We start from the raw sequence: 18,902 nt of genomic DNA on the forward strand, positions 1-18,902 counted from the left end.
CGCAGTCGTCGACGGTCGCTCGGCGAGTCGACACGGAAGTGAGTGGTCGTTCGCGATCGATCCCGCCGCGTCGCGAGATTTTTCACGTGACCTCGTTCTTGTTGTGCGTTTCGTCAACGAGAATCTTGGTGCGCGCTCTCCGCTCTCTCTCTCTCTCTCTCTCTCTCTCTCTCCCTCTCCCTCTCTTTCTCTCTCTCCCTTTCCCTCTCCCTGTCTTCTGCTTCTGAATCACGTTGGCGTGGCGGAGCGGAGTTAGTCCGCGATCTGGCTCGGATCCGGACGGCTGGCCTGCATGTCGATAAAATGCCGTTTTATTGACTTTCGTTCGACTTTCCCACGGCCGCGGAGAGAGAGAGAGAGAGAGAGAGAGGTCTTTCTTTCTCTCCTATTCAAATGCGCCGTATCTAGTCGCGGTGCCCGCCGATATAATCGTGTGACATCACGCGGTGTGTTACGCTAACGTTGTTGCCATCACCAGCCGCCCGTGTGCTCGCTGTCAATCGCGGGAGCAGTGAAAATGCCCGCGCGACTCAGCAAGTTTTCGTTCGAGGTGCCTTGCCGAGATTACGTACATCCATGGACGAAGTCCTGCGTCAGCGCGACCACCGGTCTCGGTCTGCACTGCTTGCAGGAATCCCTCAGGATATACACGACCGTTTACATCGTACGTGTCACGCGCGATCCGCGTCAATGCATTTCTCTTTCTCGTTTAATTTCTCCCTTCCCGTCAGGATGTCTAGACTTCGCCAGGATCGTTCGAGACGAGGGTACGGATCAGGAGTTGCGCTCCCTGCGATTCGTCCGTCAATCTCTCTCCGAGAGACGCGCGCGTCCGCCCTTTCGAGACAAGTGCATTGACGTTAAGTTGTCAGCCAGTGCGTCTGCACTCAGTGCGCAGCATGACCCGGTGGCCCCCGACGGGTTCACTTGGTGTGTGCCGGGTGCAGGTGCACCACGCGGCTCAGTGCAAATTGGTGCGAATGCACCATGGTGCCTTGCATGCATATACACGTCGTCGGTGCACCCGTCCCGAAATCTAATGGAATTGCGAATTCATATCGAGCGCGATTGACCGAAAGATGCCCACGAAAATAATTGAAACCGTTTAAACGTACTATGCCTAATGAGTATTCACGAGGAATTAGTTTTTAAGACTTTTAAGAAAGAAAAAAAAGAAAGAATTGGAGTAAAGTTACATAGGCCCGTTTTCATATCAATGTAGTTTAATTTTAACTTGGTTTAACCAATTCGTTATCTTTTTTTAGTTTTAAGTATTAAAAAAGGATGAGAAGCAAGTTGAACCGAGATGAAAATTAATCTAAGTTGATAGAAATTAACAGATAAGAGACATTAAAGATATTAAAAAACGCATATATATGGTTATTTGCAATTACACTAGATTAGTGCATATCGAAATTAGTGCTATACCTGAAATTAGCAAAAACATAAATATTTTAATTGAAAGATTAAACATTTAAAATCATGGTATTATCATATTATCAAACTAAAATAGAATAATGTATTAAGTTTTATTATTAAAGTAATTATAATATATTATCACAAAGTTGATTATATTATCGTGCATTTATATTATATTATACTTTACAAAAAGCAGCCTTTAATGTGTATTAATTCAGTGTAGCGCGAGTGACTGAATTCATCAATAAACATAAAAAAATAAGAAAAAGATAAACAAGAAAAACAAGAAAAAGATAAAAAAAAGATCGATAATCACACTATAGGTTGACAGCTTTATTTTAACCAATCACGATACAATAAGTGTAGACTAGCTGTATTGTGATTGGATAAAATACTTATAAAAAGATTGAGATTTTATAATACATTTCTGTATATTTTTATTAGACCACAGGAATAAAAAAATACTACTTATTGAAATAATTTTGATCTGGATGGCAAATCACAGCCAAAAATTTTTGTATTACTTTTAAATACGATTTAGAATAATCTAATTTTTTTTATAATTATTTTATTGTTTCATCGATCGTTTTATTTGATCTCCCCTTAAACCAAATAAGATGTATTGAGCTCACTGTATTATACTGTTGGCTGGCATTTAGTGTTAAAAGTGATTTCAATCGTACTTCAATATCGACTCCAATCATCTTAATGATTAATTTATTAGTTACAGTTTGTGTTACTCTAAGTTTACAGTTTAAGTCAGTCGAAGTCATATTCTAATCGCGATTATAGAGTCAATAGGGCAAAATGCCTCGTTCTTTTATCGAGGCATAAAGATATCGAGTTTCCTATATCCAAATCATGAATTTCGTAATTTCATTTAAAAATCTACACAAAAACCTTGAGAATAATCATGCAATCACACTTCTCTTTATGTCTTTAGTTACATTTTTTTATTCATTTGCTTTTATTCTGCACGTTTTACAAAATAATTTGAATACAAAATTAACCGAAACAAATTTTATTTGAAAAATAAAACAAACCTGTGTAAAAGTGTCTGGCTATGAATGAATGCTGAGCATTTAAAACTTTTATAATGTATCCGAAATGAATGAGATTCGGATAATGTCGTAAGAAACAAATCATACTGATATAATATGTCGATAATATTCTTTGATAATATTTTTTTCTGTATAATTGGCGCGTCATACATTTTTGTACATATTTTGCGTATCCGATATTTTCGATTTAATTTCATGATGTAAATTTTCAATTTTGCGAAAATATGTAAAGCATATACAAAAATAACTAAAAAAGGCTTCGGAATATTTGTGTGGACTTTAAACACGATTATTTGCCTTTACCGCGTTATTTTGACTAACAAATATTTCCATTATATTCAACTATTTAGGTTTTCATTTTATACTTATTTTGTTATATAATTACCCGTTCCCAATAAAACTCATTAGCACATGCAAACTACAGTGTGAATGAATGATTCATTATCGCCAGTTAACTATGTTACTTCGTAAATCTTTGGCTGTCGAAATAGATAAGAAAGAAATGAAGCGAAAAAAATGAAATAAAAATTTATAAACTTGATTTAAGTGAATATTTATGACTAAATTAACCATAATCAACAATGGAAGAAGTTAATTTTTATAATTTTTAATTTTGTATTGCAACGCGTACAATTTATGATAATATAAATATTTATGATATAAATATAATTTTAGTTTATAAGTTTTACCGTAAGAACTGATTTTCTTGTCATTTCAGATTGCATTTTTAATGAGAGGAAAGAAGCCAATGAAAGAAGATATCAAGAAAACTTTGTTGGGTATCCTTCAATCCACAGCATTTCTTTCGTGGAGTGCTTTCTCTTATTCGATGTGGATTTGTTTATTAAGGTAAAAAATAATAAATGTATAACTATTTAATGAAGCCAGAATTTTTGAGGAAATTTAATTAAAAAATTTCACGTATCAGCTTTTTTAAAATGCGTGTTTATTAAAATATTAATAAATATTCGAGTATACTAGAAGACACAATTAATAATTTTAATAATTGTGTTTCAGGCAAGCACTTGGACGTTTTTATATACCGACTGTATCTTTTCTTCCGTCCTTTTTATCTAGCCTATCTGCCATTGTGATAGAAAGAGCCTCTAGGCGTACGTTACTGTGTCTTTACGTGTCAAATGTTGTAAGTAGATATATTGCAATAATCACACATATCAAACATTGATATATGTTATCATTATCAAATCAAGAATTCTAGTGATTGAGAGAGCGAGTGACTGTACAGCGTTGTTGTTGGTACGCAAAGTAATAAGAAATAAATTTCCTCAAATTATTAATTTATTCTATTAAAATAACAAATTTAAAACGTTTCGATTCACTTTGGAGTCATCCTCAGCTAATACAAATTTAATTATTCCTCCTTTGTATTTATTGTTCGAGTCACATCAGATTTACAGATTTGATGTTGAAATCTTTTACATAATACAAAGAAGATGTCTCAAAATTTTGATCGATTAATTTAATTTGATTAAAAACAATGAGTAAGTTACATCGCAAATTACATTACTTTGGTCATTTATCAAATGTAACGTGCTTATACTTGAGTGTCTAATTTTTAACTAGGATGTTATTATATTATCGTTTCTTTTTAGGCAACAGAAACTTTGTTTAAAATGGGTTTATGGCGAGGATACTACTCATCTGTTCCAAGAGGAGAGGTCTATATATTTGCCGTAAGCGTAGCTGTGTTACTGTATTTCTTTCGTTCGAAGACAAACAAACAGGATCAAATATATAAAATATTTAGGTATATCTGAATTTGTATACCTAATACATATATCTCTACATCATGTGTATAATGTAATTTTCAAAAAACAGGATGATTATTGGGCAGTATGAAGAGATTGAATATCTTAGAAAGAAAGACTCACATTCCGAAACATCTTCGAGAAACATTGTAACTGACAGCGCAAAGAGTGACAGAAGTATACGTAGGAACTCTGCAAGACATAAATTCAGTATTCTATGGAAGTCTTTTGAGGCATACAAATATATCATTAATAGCTTAAAGGCACAAAGTAAGGATGCTTCGTGTCCGCATCCTTATAGCTGCGCACATTATATTTTAGCGGTATGTATGTAAAAGCAACAATATATAAATATTCTAGAAAAAATGTTTTATTTTTCGCAGTGTAACTATGTTTCTTTTCTATTTAAAGGATAGTGCAAGAATGTTCAGTTATGGTGTTTGCGGACAAATAGCGCTTAAACTAATCTTGCAATTTAAAAGATTACTTCAAAAGCCGAAATTGCTAAAAACCACCATCTTTCGAAGAGACAATTTAAATCTAGCTATATTTCTTGGAGGATTTACCGGTCTTTTTAAAGTATGTCATCTTACTCTGCATACTTGATGCAAATTACAGAATATCGAATAATATCTTTCGCAAGAAATTATTTCCACTAACCTTTTCTTTTTTTTCTCTCTTTGTATGTAGCTAGTATCATGCATGTTGAGAAGAACCCTCCACAAAGATTCGCACATTTATGCTATTCCTGCTGGACTTATCGCAAGCGTAACATTTATGGCATATCCCAATACTACTATAGCTTTATATTTCATGTGGAAAACGCTACAGGTATTATTATATATTTCTATTAATATATTCGTGCAATATATTAATGTAGTAAATTATAATATACAAACTCGCCAACTCTGTTTCAGTTGCTGTGGAATGATGCAGTGGAAAATGAGAAAGTACCTGAAGTAAAATGGTTTCCGATCTTTTTATATTGTTTTAGCACGGCAGTTCTCTTCCATGCAGCTATAGTAGAACCACAAAATTTGAGATCATCCTATTGGAGATTCCTTTACACTGTGTCTGGCGGAAGGTAAATGTTGTGCGAAGCGCAAAATAAAAGATTGTTGTATCTTATCCGAAATACACTCCATTATTCTCACTTCGTATGTATATGGATTTCAGAATAGCAGTAATGTCCCGACTACCTATGAATGTATTCGGTTTAGAAACTCACAAAAATTTGCAAGAAGTGCTCAGAAAAACGAAAACCACAGATCAACTTACCTTTTCGTTCTAAATATCGAGTGTAAGTATCAAGTATGACAATACGTACCTTAGTATCTTTTTCTTCGGAAACGAAAAATAATTCTCTAGAACCAAAGAAGTGTACATCAACAATATGTTTTAAATTGTATAAATTAAATTCTTTACGATAAACAAGTGAAACAAAATGTATATTTTAACGTAGCGATCTGAACATCGACGTTTCTACTTTGTTTTTTCAACCTAATTCGAATGGTGCTTGAATATGTTGTGATACTAAAAGAACTTAATACTTTTTTATACATAGATATAATTTATAACTTAATATATTTGATTGTTATAGTGTGATAATTGTATAAATATATGTCAGGGAAATAGACAAATATTATTTAAATGGATATGATTATTAACTTGTAACTAGAATTTATTTGCAAATACGTTTAAATTGCATAGCGAGATACTTTCATACTTTTCCCTGCGATATATACATTAGATTATTTTTTCTATGTTTAATACAAACTTTATATTTAATGCTAATATAACATAAATATTAGACGGAGACAGCTTTGTTGTATATTTTATTATGAATATAACTATTTATTGGAGCAATATGTGATAGACAATAATGTGTATTTTATTATGTTCATTATAGATTTATACTATTTATTATATCACATTATTTCTGGTTTTTAACAATCTCTAATGCTCTGTTCATTACATCTACGACACCTTTGTTACATTTCCTCTCTATTCTCCTTTTTTTTCGCAGTACGTCGTCCCATTTGATACAACTTTGCATTTTTAAATTCTTACGATTTATAATACCAGCGACTATTTGAGAATCTAGAACTGAAACAGGGTGTTTCGATGGATTCAGTTGAAGTGGTTCCAAACTCTTCAATGAGTCTACTTGCCACGGTAGTAATCCAATGGGACATCCAATCCATTGATAATTGTCTAGAAGTTAGTTAAAAAACAATAACACTATAATATATTATTATTAATCATTCAAATTATTATATACATATATACATCTTCGGAAACCTTATTTGTAAATACATACCATGTGCTAATTTCCAATGTGAATTACGGATTATCTGGTCTGCCAACGAATGAGTAGTTTTCTTTCTATTTGCATGTTTTATTTCCTGTATATGCACTTCATTTTCTATTGGACTCGGATCGAGATCTTTGACATTGAATATTTTATCAAAATCATTATTGCTGTCCTTATTGTCATCCTTTTGGCACGTGTAAATTTGAAGTAAATTTATTAAATGTTTTTGTGTTTGTGTATCTATTCTCGATGTAAACAACTTCAAAATTGGTTCTACCAATCTTGCAGAAAATTCATTTACATTTAATAAAAGTTTTGATAAAAAATTTACATCAAGAAGAAAGTGCGGAATGATACTCGATATGTCTAACCATAGGACGTTTCGCAAATATGGATGTTCAGAATGTATGCGTTCTTTGAGATGTTGACTTAAAATTTTTGTATCTAGTTTTTTGTCCGCTTTATGATACTCTACGGTATGAGAAATACTTTGGACGATATCTAATTGAACAAAACTATAAAAGATGGAGTTTATCCACAAAGCAGCAAGATTTCTTCTTTCTTTATCTTCATGTTCTTGATTTACGATATTGAACAGCTTAAAGAGCAGTGTCTCTAACATATGTTTTTTATGTAATAAGAAAATAATATCTTTCCAGAATTGAAGCATCTTGAGCGGCAAAATCTTTCTTTTTAAATTAATATTTTTTTCTTTTTGTCGAAAAATTTTCAGGATATCTGAATTTGGCAGAAAAACTTTATTCTTGCATAATGCATTGCAAATTGTATTATTCTTCTCATACATTGTACTTGAGGATTTGTTTAAATCTATAGATATCTTAGCTAAAAGTAGAGTTTTTGCAGCTTGCAAATTGTATTCTTTATCCATTTTTATAGTTCTCTTGTAAACGGATACATATTCGTTCTCAGCATTATCCGAAGTTTTACTTCTATACTCAGATAACATGTATGTGCGTAAATCTTGCAACATTTCCCTGTAAGAAGTAATATTAACAGATTAATGTAGTCATATATCTTATAATTCCATATCAAGAACTTATTGATTAAAAAAATGTTGACAGAACACTTCATTTGATTTACAACAAAAAATATACCGTAATTGCGTATCTGGTAAATCCGACACTAATTTATAATCAGCAGTGACATATAAACTAACAGTTGTCCAAATTTCAATCATATATGTAAAATCCTCCACTTCAGATTCTCCTTCCTCCTCTAAGACTTCCTCTCCTTTTTTCAAGTAACATTTTTCCATTGCATGTGCTTCAGGTGCCCAATACTCATCCTTTAAAAGATATTTTAGAAAGATTTGTAACACTTAATCCCATTAAATTTATTTTATTACTATGTAAGCATAGTTGTAGTTATAAGAATATTCTCATATTTGACTGTAACCATCAATTCTTACAATTATAACCATTTATAAATTAAGCTTATGTAATTATAGAATGGACTTTATACAGTTGTGACAGAAAGAAACATACATGTAACCAAAGTAGCAATATATTAATTGCTACCCTCAATACTCCAATGGATGGCAATTCATGTCCATGAGCAGTCTCATGCCTCAACTCGACTATCCACTCTGGAATTTTCAGTTGATTAGCGATTTTAAACATGGACGTTTGCTTTGTTTGCCCTATATTGGAAAAGTAGTTCAAAAATCTCATTATCGTGGTCGAGTACATCAAACTCAGGTCATTCTCGCAATACATTGGTAGCTCGCCATTGTCAATCTTGGATGTCCATTCGCGATCGCGGAGGCACACTTGCAAAATTGACAGAGTACAGTCCACACCTGCTGGTAGTTTCGGCATCCTAAGAGAATAATAATAATCTCCAAAATCCATCTCAATATCCAGTTGAATAATGTGAAACATTGCATCACCTGGCTTTCCATGTTAAAAGTGTCTCGTAGGCCTTTGTTTGCTCGACCGCGTCGTTGGAATAAATTTGCCTGTACACATCGTGCCATTCTGCCCTGATCAACAAATCGATTATCCGTCGGCATTCGTCTCTACCGTTAAAATTTCATTTTTCATTCAATACTTACGGAGATAACCATGGTACCTGCTTTATACCATCGTGTTTCCCGGACACCGCCATATTTATCGATGTAGTGGGCTCACTGATGTGTCATACCATAGAGAAACCTGCTCACTGAGCGCTCAATAAGCTTTCGCATTTGATTGGCATATTCCATTAGATCTACAAATATAGACCAAACAGATAAAGAGCTAACTGAAATTGCGCTCACACGCTCGTGGAATCATTTCATCCTTGTTGTTTATCAAATATCAATCAAGGAAAAGCTTGATAATTGTTAGTAAATGCACCATAATAGTGCACCTGTTGCTGATATATCTTGACAACAGCTCATAGCATATCTACGAAATTATGTATATATATATCAAATTACAATGTAATAAAAATAACAATGGCGAGACAAATCACGACGGTGCTGATAGATCTCAGCGGGACGTTACACATTGATAACACGGTTATTCCTGGTGCCGTACAAGCATTAAACAGGTTATATTAAATTTTCTTGTTTTTCTAAGTTTTATTTGTTTTATTACATGTATACACAAACCGATCACAGTGCAATTTCTATGGAAATGGCTCGATTTTAGTTTTAAGTATCCTAAATAAAATCCGTAAGCTTAAACTTTATTTAGTTTGCATGAAAATAAATTATTAATCAAAAGTTTGATAATTTAATAATAAAAAATCTTTTATTTTTTTGTTTAATGACGCTTTATTTTAAGATTAAATGTCTACTTTTACTTGACAAATAGTTTGTGAAAATATTGAACCCAGTAAGAGTGAAGATTTTTTTTTTTAATTACTGATGAAATTAATCAAGTAATAAAAATCTTACGATTTTTATTTTCAGTATCAAGCATCCTTTTATTTTTAGACTTTAGAGAATAATGAATTAATTTTTTCATGTTTTAGACTACGAAATGCAAACTTGTCAATTAAATTTGTCACCAACACCACCAAGGAGTCAAATAATTATTTGTATGAACGTCTGATAAAACTTGGATTCGATTTACGGAAAGAAGAGATTTTTAGTTCTTTAATAGCTGCGAGAAAATTGATTATTTCTCGACAATTGAAACCAATGCTGTTTATTGATCCAACAGCAATGGAGGATTTTCAAGATTTAATAACAGATAATACTCCTGATGCAATTGTGATTGGTCTAGCACCAAGCAAATTCAATTATGAAGAACTGAACAAAGCATTCAGGTAGTTTTGCATCTTCCTTTTTTCATTTGTATTTTTTAAACATGGATAATTTTAATGTGATGTCTTAGATTGCTTTTGGATGGAGCTTCTCTCATAGCCATTCACGAAGGACGATATTACAAGCGTCCCGATGGCCTAGCTCTAGGTCCTGGGGCATTTATTAAAGGACTAGAATATGCTAGCAATACGAAAGCAGAAGTTGTTGGTAAACCAACCATAGGATTTTTTAAGGCAGCTTTAGAAGAAACAGATCCAGCACAGGCTGTAATGATTGGAGATGTAATATTTTTAATTATATTGTCTTTCTTTTTCATATATTATATATTTTTTATACATTTATAACTATGAATCTTTTTATGATTAGGATGTAAGAGATGACATAGCTGGTGCACAGGCAGCTGGGATCAGAGGTATTCTGGTACAAACTGGTAAATATAGAACAGGAGATGAGAGCACAATTACTCCAGGACCAGCAAAAGTATGTGCTTCTTTTGTGGAAGCTGTTGACAGTATTCTTAGTAAAAGTATTTAAAGATTTGTAATTTGATAAAATAAGTGACAAAATAAATAGCATTAGAATTCTTTATTCATGAGTCGCTGCGCGATGTAATCTCTTTTCTATAGGTGACCCTACATGGTCAATAATACTGATTAGTAATGCTGCATCAGTAATACTGACAGTACCCATCAATATTTTTAGTATTTTTACAACCTTACACGATCAGTATTATTGATAATGCATTTCACTTTAAATTTACGTTTGTTATCTATTGCATGGTGACATACTATAACATGAATCCTAATACAAATAATATTGATGCTTGAAAACCAAAATTCAGACACTGTCAGTATTTTACATCAATCCATCAATATTAACTACACACCACTACACACGATCAGTAATATTGTCAATATTTGTTAATATTGACAATATTATTGACCGTGTGAAGTCACCTTATATATTAATTTACATTTTATTGAATACTGATCATTTTATAGTGTACATAGTCTGGAGTAATATCATATTGTAAAACAGACGCAATAAATACAAATAGAAATTAATGTCAATTCTTTTCTGATATGGAGCATTATGTATGTCACTTTGCTTATCAATGTAAGTCTCGATAGAGACAATAGTAATGTATTACAAAAATAATTAGATAAATATGAAAATATTCGAGGATAGAAATATCGTCTCGTTGTACACTCCTTGTAAAAAATTGCAGAAAATTTGAGTTGATCAGTTTGACATTGAAAAGTTTGATAATTTACAAGTCGGAACAGTAAAATGTAGTATTTTACAAAATAATCTGACATACAAGCATTCGATCTTTCGCAAAGACGATATTGGTCCATAATCTTAATAAATTCTAAAAATTATAAATTTAATCTTTCGCTATGTAGCCTTATGTCATAAGTAGTACCACTATAGAACTTGCACCTAAAACAGGTTTATAAAAAGAAAATGCTGTTTATTAAAAATGTACGGTGGTTTGCGAGTATCATTTTCCATATAAAATTTGGCACCAAAATTTGCTGCTTTGTTCTTTAAATCTCGTTTCTTTTTACATAGGTTGAAGAAAGATGAAATTGCTATTTTTTTATTTTTACACTAATAACGTTCTCAAGTTAATACTTCGTTTTTCTGTGCAAAAATAACATGACGGTGAATAAAACGAATAAATTTATTACCTTTTACGAAATTATATGTTGCTTGTTAAAAAAATATCTAATAAAAAAGATAAAAATTTATTAAGATAATGTGATAGCTTTTATAATTTATCATTGATAAAATGTAAAAGAAAAAGAAAGTTAATATAATTATGTATCTTTTAACTGTATGAGCTGTTTTAAATATCAAAATAAATCATGATTAAAATGCTCTCTGTAACTTAAGATATATGCTCAGGCACATCTTGATTATTAGCATTATGGTAACAAATATACTCAAGTATTTATTTAAAAAAAATAAAGAATAATTATCCTTGATTCATGCGAGAAATATGTATATATGGTATGTAGAGAACAGTAATATATACATTTTCCGAGAACTATACAGTGAACTGAACAATTAATTGATTCTAGATAATGGTTATGTAAATAAAATTGTATCAGATGCAATATCGTTGTAATAAATTGAAATAATTTCATATTTGAAGGCAAATGTACAATTTTCATATCTATTTGTCATACATCATGTTGAGATATTAAAACGATAACTATATTTTCACATTATAATCTAATTTATATTTGGTTTGAAAGATTATATATATATATTATATATATATATACATGCATATATACATATATATATATAATATATATTTTAAGATTTAATAACAAAAAATATAAATTCACTGCACAATTTCTTTTAAAACAACTCGTGTAAAAATAACAAATAAGGCATTCTTAACTAGGATGATACAATTTTTGCCAGCCACGCATTCATTTCACTCAGTCAAGAAATGCTATTATCTTTCTCATAGAGTCTTGACAATACACATTTCGATAAAAAATGAAAGCAAGCGATAGCAAATAATTCTTAACGTGTATAAAGCATTACCAAACCAAGATAAATCCAAGCTTGATAATAGATAAAATTACAACGTATATTATCTATTTAAAATGACAAAATATTATTTACAATTATAAAAAGATTGCTCTCATGTACAAACATTTTAATAACGCAAACAATATTGTATCTCATGGAGCACATTAAAAACTAGTATAGTTTCTCTCTTGACAATTTAAATCTTTGCAAATATTATTGGCTCTGAGTTGTTTGCACAATAATTTGTTGAATTTTTATCTATACGGTATACTGTATTATTAATGGACATTGTTCACAGTCGTGTTCGTATATATACAATTTATTATATTCTAGAAAAAATCAAATGTTAACTTAAAAACAACTATATCATTTTTTTTATTTATTATAAATCTTTAAAGATTAAATTCTGTTGAATACTGTATATATATATATATATATATATATATCATCCGATAATTATATTCTCGATAGTATTTATAGGATCTTATAACATTTAATTTTTGGTATTAAATATACATAATTAGTGTATATATATCTCATATTTACGTCTTATTAGCTTTGACCAGGACAGAATTTGATCTTATTACATTGCAGACAAATATTTCTCTTATTTCCCATGATACACAATAAGAGATATTGAACTTCTATTTAATTTGGCTATTCAAGTATAATTTGATTAATGGTAAATTGACATCTCTCTCTTCTCTCTTTCATATATATTGATATAGATGTATGTTTCTTCTTCTCGTTTTCTAATAAAACAAGACAGATGGAATACATTTTGCATGCATGCATATAACAAAACGTATAATTTCTTATACCCTCAATAAATATTCACAATACTTTTATTATAATACTAAAAGAAGACGATTCTATGTACTAATTACGAAATACACAGCTAAAATAGGAATTTAATAGAGGAAATTGTTTCGAGAAGCATCTGTGAGGATCACCTGAATCTATTAGACCTAATGAAACAACACTTCTCTCGGCCATGCGGTCTATCCCCTTTCTCTGTAGTTGTATCATGCATTTTTAATGATATCTTTGACGTGGGAAGACGATATATGGCTGACAAAACTTTAAGCTCTACATCCAGGTACAAAAAACATGATATTCTCAAGCAGATTAATCGAGAGTAATGCTCAGAGGCGTATTTTCGTTATCCAACCATGATCAATCAGAAGTGACCACAGCTATTTTCGTTTGTGGTTGTGATGTCACCGATGCTAACACGATAGCTTGGTAGGACCCGAACATCCAACCAAAGCCTTTTTTTCATTATCTAACCAAAAGCAATCGCGACTAAGACTATCTTCGTTTTCAGGGATCAGAAGACAAAGATAGCCTTAGCCGCGGTTGCTTTTGGTTAGATAACGAAATGCATGATAAAGAACGCCTCAAATCGGAGAAATCGTTTGTATGTTGCGGTACCTGTTTGAACGAGAAAGTGACCCGTTTGAGTCCGCCGCTGCAAATACTGGATAACATAATTTTAAACCTTGATTAGCATATGCTGTGTCAGGATGATAATATCTAAATGTCGTAAGATCCAAAAAAATCCAGGGCTTTTAGTGTATAATAAACTAATAAGGGAATCTCGCAAAGTGTAAAATTTTGATTTTAATGAAACTTTGTGAACTTGTAGCTTACATAAAGAGATGAATTTAGAAAATATTAGGGTGGAAAAACAGAGGTGAAAGTTTCTAATATACTTAATTACTTACTTACGAGGTTCCCTTGTAAGTATTAGAAACGCCATTTAACCAAGTTTTATAGCCTAAAATGTTGCTGTATATCCTCTTTTTGAAATAGCAAAAACAACATTACACGTTACCCCAGATTTACTATATGCTATGGTAAGTCATCATCAAAGGTATCCTCTTCAAATAATTTCGCTAAGGCTAATGCCTTTGTTCTCAATATTTACCGGTCCATATTTACCGCGCCAAGTATTATTGGTGTTTCCGTAGTGGCAGTGAAATGACATTTTCGATCATGGTATCTGTTTGTGACGTCACAGCCCAAAACAAACGCTACTGTGGTATTAGAACGAAAATACGTCTCTGTTGTGTGAATTTGGCCGCAAAATGCAAAGTGTTTAAAAGTGAGCAATTTACATTAATACTTCCACACATTATTGCCTTAAAATTTTACATTATGTCCTAATATTCCAAATACGCCTCACTTTCTTTCGCTCCTGCTTCAACGTCACACGAAACGTTCGTCAAATCCAGGTGATTATTTCCCAAGAAGGTGGTACAAGGTACCATATTTTGCAAGTAGCCTATGTATTTTCCTCTATTCTGAAATAGGAATCAATCTTAAATATTTCTATTTTAAATTAATGGAAAAAAGTTAAAGTACTTATGTGTACAGCATACTTTACCATGGTATAGAACCAGGTACACTGTAAAGGTTGATGATGTAATGTTAATCCTAACTATTTAATAGGACGATAATGAAGTGTTAAATCCGCCGAAGTTTTCCAAATAAAATGTCTAACCTAGAAAACAGAAAAACATGAAAGAAATATTCTCTCGATAATTATAAAAAGTTTATTCAGGTTAATACATACTGTTCTCAAATCCATTGAAGGATCCAAGATTTGATCGTTACATAAGAGTTCGACTTTTTCTTCAGCTAATGAAGAATTATCAGCATTAGAGTCCGTGTTCGTCCTATCGCCTGCGGGAGATCCGCTGGAAACTGTAGTGGAAACTGTTCCACCAGCCACTGAACCTGAGTCGCTTCCTGTACCGAGTACTTTATCGTAAATATGTTCTGCCACTTTACGTACTTGTATAAAATCATTGGCTATTAAACGATCCCTTAAAAATAACATAAAAAATTATTTATTTGTCATCGCGCGATTTAGAGAGTTAAAGTTAAAGTGCATACTTCTTCAAACTTTTTACACCTGAAGAGGCGTGTGGAAGAAGATAAAAAGGTATTTTAATGAACTGAGGAAGATTCTTGTCCACGACGATATTCACCACCCATGGTGGTACGGTCTCGTTTAATAGAACACCCTCAGTTTCTCCTGCAGCATCTCGAACCAATAATCGATAGAGGGTTCTACCTCCTACTTCACTGAAAAGCAAAATATATATATAATATCATAAATCTAGTTAACAAAATGTTTCTTCCTGTACAACACTCTTTATATACCTGAAGATGAGAGGTGTATGGCTAGGAACTGAGAAGTATGGATTTCCTCCTCTTGTGTGTTGTAAAGGTAAACCATTTCCATCATTACCATTACCCTCATTCTCATCATCGGCGTGCAACGGTCTCCACCAGTGTTCAAGTAATGCTTGCAGTAAGAGGTTTCCATAATTCACTAAAAATAGAAAAGGTATTAAATTTCCAAATCATGTCATTAAGTATTATTAATGAAACAGCTAATAACCTTTTGGATCTATAGCATCGTTATCTACGAGACTAGTTTCTTTGGCAGAGACCCATGCAGAGAAGCAATCATTTTCGTCTTGCCCTAAATGTATAGTTAACATCTGTAATAAGTAAATTAAAAAATTTAGAACCAATTTAATCTTTAGAAACATTGATTTATCAAATAAAACCCCTATTTTGAAACGTACCCCTGTTTTGAGATCGACATTAAACCAGTTTGGAACATATACCATTTTGTTTCTCTTTTTACATTCCTGCTCGAAATCAACTCTACCTAAATCTTCTATTTTGCATGCTTTTAATACATCATATAGTGCAACATTCTCTTCTGTATCTTTTGTCAAAACATGTCTTTTATCATTTAATATATAATAATGTCTTATGGCAGGACCACCCAATATTTTCTGCGTAGGTTCGGTGTTTCTTAAGATATTGCCCGACACATTACTCGTGGAATCACAATAATCTCCTAATCCTAATTCTTGCCAATCTTGTGAGCTTATTGACTGAAATAACAAAAATATTTTTTATGATTTGTCTTTTCTCATGCAAATTTGTTACATTATGAAACTTTGTTTACCCAATTATTAATGGTTGAATCGCTGGTGGCTACCCAAATACTAGATTGATCCGGTGTCATAATCATTTTGAGTATAGGTGCCTTTTCTTCGCAAATGACTTTATATCTCTCTGCGTAGCATAATTCCGTCATTACTACCCTCTTATCCCTACCTCCAGATATTACATGGCTAAAATTATCCGTTGCCTAAAACACATCAGATTTAATGCACTAATCTGAATAATAATTATTAATGTAATAAAGAATTTGCATATATAATTGTGTATGTAATTACCAATAACGCCCATACTCCTTCTTTATGAACTCTAAATGTTTGCACACATCTCTGTTGGCCAAGTGACCACAATTTAATAGTGCCATCGGAACTCGCTGATAAACACTGCGTTCCATCCCTGTTTATGACTAATGCTTTAATATTGTCCGTATGGCCACGAAGTTTCATGAGTTTGGTACAAAATCGTGGATCCCACACTCGAAGAACTTTTTCTGTGCTACCACTCACGATAACTGTACCAACCTGATTCATGGCAAGACTGTATATAGAGTCTCTGTTTCCACTCAGAGACGATGCTGTGACAAGATACATATTTTTTAAGGATATTTAATTACATATAAAGAATATAACACTAAGAATACATTACATACTTGTGACTGTATTATTACTCGCAGTAAGAGCAGTCAAAGTATTAACATCCCATAGAAATATTGACTTGTCCAGACCTGCGCTAGCAACTTGCTCTCTTTCTTTGGCATATGCTAACGCTTTAACGTAATCTTTATGCGTACGCAGGGTGGACATGCAGAAACCTTTATGTGCATTCCATACCTTGACAGTAGTGTCAGAACTTGCAGATATAACTAAACAGAATTTATAAAATGATTATATCATATCAAGATTGATACAGCAGAAATTGGAAACCAAAGAAAGATAATACGTTATATTTCATGCAGATGATACATTTATTTAGAATATCATAAAAATTAATTAAGTTAAATAAGAATATTGCATGAGCGTGTACTTACGATTTTTGCCACTACAACATATCACTATGTCATTAACCCAATCAGTATGATGTTCCATAGATTGGATATATGGCTCCTTTGTATTCCTACTATTCCATATTCTTATGATGCTATCTCTACCAGCTGAATATAGCCTGTTTAAAACTGGATCATACTGTAAGGAATTAACACCAGACCTATGCTGTTTTTCCACTTCGTCTCTTATAACCATAGACACCTTTACATGAAAAGTGATTCAAAATTAATGTAGTCCTTTTTATTACATACGACTTATGAAAACTCAATTATAGTCACATTATTATCAATTTTCAATGAATGCTTTTCATTTGATGACTCAAGTTGACACAAGTATCATTCTACATTTCTCGACATTCAATGAATAACAAAAATAAAATAATGCTTGTGTCGATTTATCTCCAAATGGAAATCATCCAATGAGTGTAATCAAATGTCATAAATGTATCTCACAATTCTAGTATATTATTGAATTTAATTTTCTCTCTTTCAAGCGATACAAAGATTCAATGCAATTGAATTTTGTTAATTAGTACCAAAACTTTTCTAGCATTATAAGCATGATTCTTAGCACAGAAAACAATTATCTTATTATAAAATGACTGTAAAGTCTTGTGAAACATCGGTTAAGGGAATCTACAAGTTTCTTGCAAATCTGTTGACAATATCCATTAGTAATTATACTATATTAGGAATTATACCTGTATTTTCTTACGGGCGATCTGCCCGCCCGTCTTAATAGCTGCCATTGCGTCCGAAATCGTTTCGTCCGATATCTTGACGCCGACGTCCCGTGCTAAAGAGAAGGAAAACACGCAAAGGTCCGGATGCGAAAGTGACGTGAACTGTGTATGTTGTACAGTTCAAGCTGCGACAACAATTCCATGTTCCACACAACCGTTACTTTGGACTCGCGGCATCATCGCCATCGTCGTTGCTGCTGTTAGTGTCGCCGATTTCACTGTCGATGAATGTCGCGTGGCATCATTGTCGTCTTCTCACTGTATTATTGTCGACAACGCAGCGTGCGAGACAAGCGACAGAACCTACAGTAGTGGTACATGACCGAGAAGAATGAACGTTGCGATTTCTTTAGATGACACTTACAATTGCTTACAACCGCGAAACTCGGTTCATGATGCTCGTGCGCACACCACGTGACTACGCTCGTAGTGATCACCGATGCTACTGTTCCATTGCTAATCCCGACACTGTCTGACACTGTCCCGAAACTCCCATGTGATTCCGTGCCGCCGGCGTCAATATGCCTCAGCAGTTCAGCACGCCTCGGTATGTATGTTGTATGTATGTACGTACGCACCGTAGTACATTACATTACACCACGAGGCTCCAACGAGCGAATGCACCAGAATGCACCGTTCAAGTCTCGTCCAGTCGCATCTTGTTGACAATGCTCAAAAGAAACGTGATTCGACCAAGCAAATGCCAAGTAGGCGCGTTCAAGTTGGCAAAGCAGCTA

The 18,902-nt window shown here is 32.7% G+C and overlaps 4 protein-coding genes across 5 annotated transcripts; 2 read left to right on the forward strand and 2 right to left on the reverse strand.

The window, feature by feature from the left end:
• On the forward strand, positions 1-5,622 carry LOC108776431 (transmembrane protein 135). Of its 2 annotated transcripts, none has more exons than XM_018543041.1 (9): positions 1-664; positions 3,199-3,329; positions 3,498-3,624; positions 4,094-4,248; positions 4,320-4,572; positions 4,661-4,828; positions 4,940-5,080; positions 5,167-5,333; positions 5,426-5,622. In XM_018543041.1, exons 1-9 carry the CDS (start codon positions 518-520, stop codon positions 5,538-5,540), a joined length of 1,404 nt encoding a protein of 467 aa, XP_018398543.1. In that variant the 5' UTR covers positions 1-517; the 3' UTR covers positions 5,541-5,622. The 2 variants fall into 2 exon arrangements, with proteins under 2 accessions (XP_018398543.1, XP_018398544.1); XM_018543042.1 differs by lacking the exon at positions 1-664 and adding an exon at positions 693-767.
• A 463-nt stretch (positions 5,623-6,085) lies between these two features.
• On the reverse strand, positions 6,086-8,964 carry LOC108776383 (ribosomal biogenesis protein LAS1L). The gene is made up of 7 exons (XM_018542982.1): positions 8,921-8,964; positions 8,638-8,712; positions 8,473-8,565; positions 8,069-8,402; positions 7,679-7,869; positions 6,570-7,558; positions 6,086-6,463 (listed from the first exon to the last, which is right to left on the reverse strand). The coding sequence occupies exons 1-7, from the start codon at positions 8,962-8,964 to the stop codon at positions 6,183-6,185; spliced, it is 2,007 nt and encodes a 668-aa protein (XP_018398484.1). The 3' UTR covers positions 6,086-6,182.
• Positions 8,849-10,405, forward strand: LOC108776458 (haloacid dehalogenase-like hydrolase domain-containing protein 2). The gene is made up of 4 exons (XM_018543074.1): positions 8,849-9,116; positions 9,543-9,839; positions 9,908-10,118; positions 10,204-10,405. The coding sequence occupies exons 1-4, from the start codon at positions 9,022-9,024 to the stop codon at positions 10,369-10,371; spliced, it is 771 nt and encodes a 256-aa protein (XP_018398576.1). The 5' UTR covers positions 8,849-9,021; the 3' UTR covers positions 10,372-10,405.
• Positions 10,406-14,079: 3,674 nt separating this feature from the next.
• Positions 14,080-18,171, reverse strand: LOC108776384 (WD repeat-containing protein 48). Its single transcript, XM_018542983.1, has 12 exons — positions 18,124-18,171; positions 17,408-17,624; positions 17,030-17,242; positions 16,659-16,954; positions 16,385-16,570; positions 15,993-16,310; positions 15,803-15,905; positions 15,562-15,733; positions 15,292-15,483; positions 14,969-15,221; positions 14,780-14,896; positions 14,080-14,696 (listed from the first exon to the last, which is right to left on the reverse strand). The coding sequence occupies exons 1-11, from the start codon at positions 18,169-18,171 to the stop codon at positions 14,834-14,836; spliced, it is 2,061 nt and encodes a 686-aa protein (XP_018398485.1). The 3' UTR covers positions 14,080-14,696; positions 14,780-14,833.
• Between the last annotated feature and the right edge of the window lie 731 nt (positions 18,172-18,902).

The sequence above is a fragment of the Cyphomyrmex costatus genome, unplaced genomic scaffold (assembly GCF_001594065.2).
Source record: "Cyphomyrmex costatus isolate MS0001 unplaced genomic scaffold, Ccosl1.0 scaffold36, whole genome shotgun sequence".
Taxonomy (NCBI): Eukaryota; Metazoa; Arthropoda; class Insecta; order Hymenoptera; family Formicidae; genus Cyphomyrmex; species Cyphomyrmex costatus.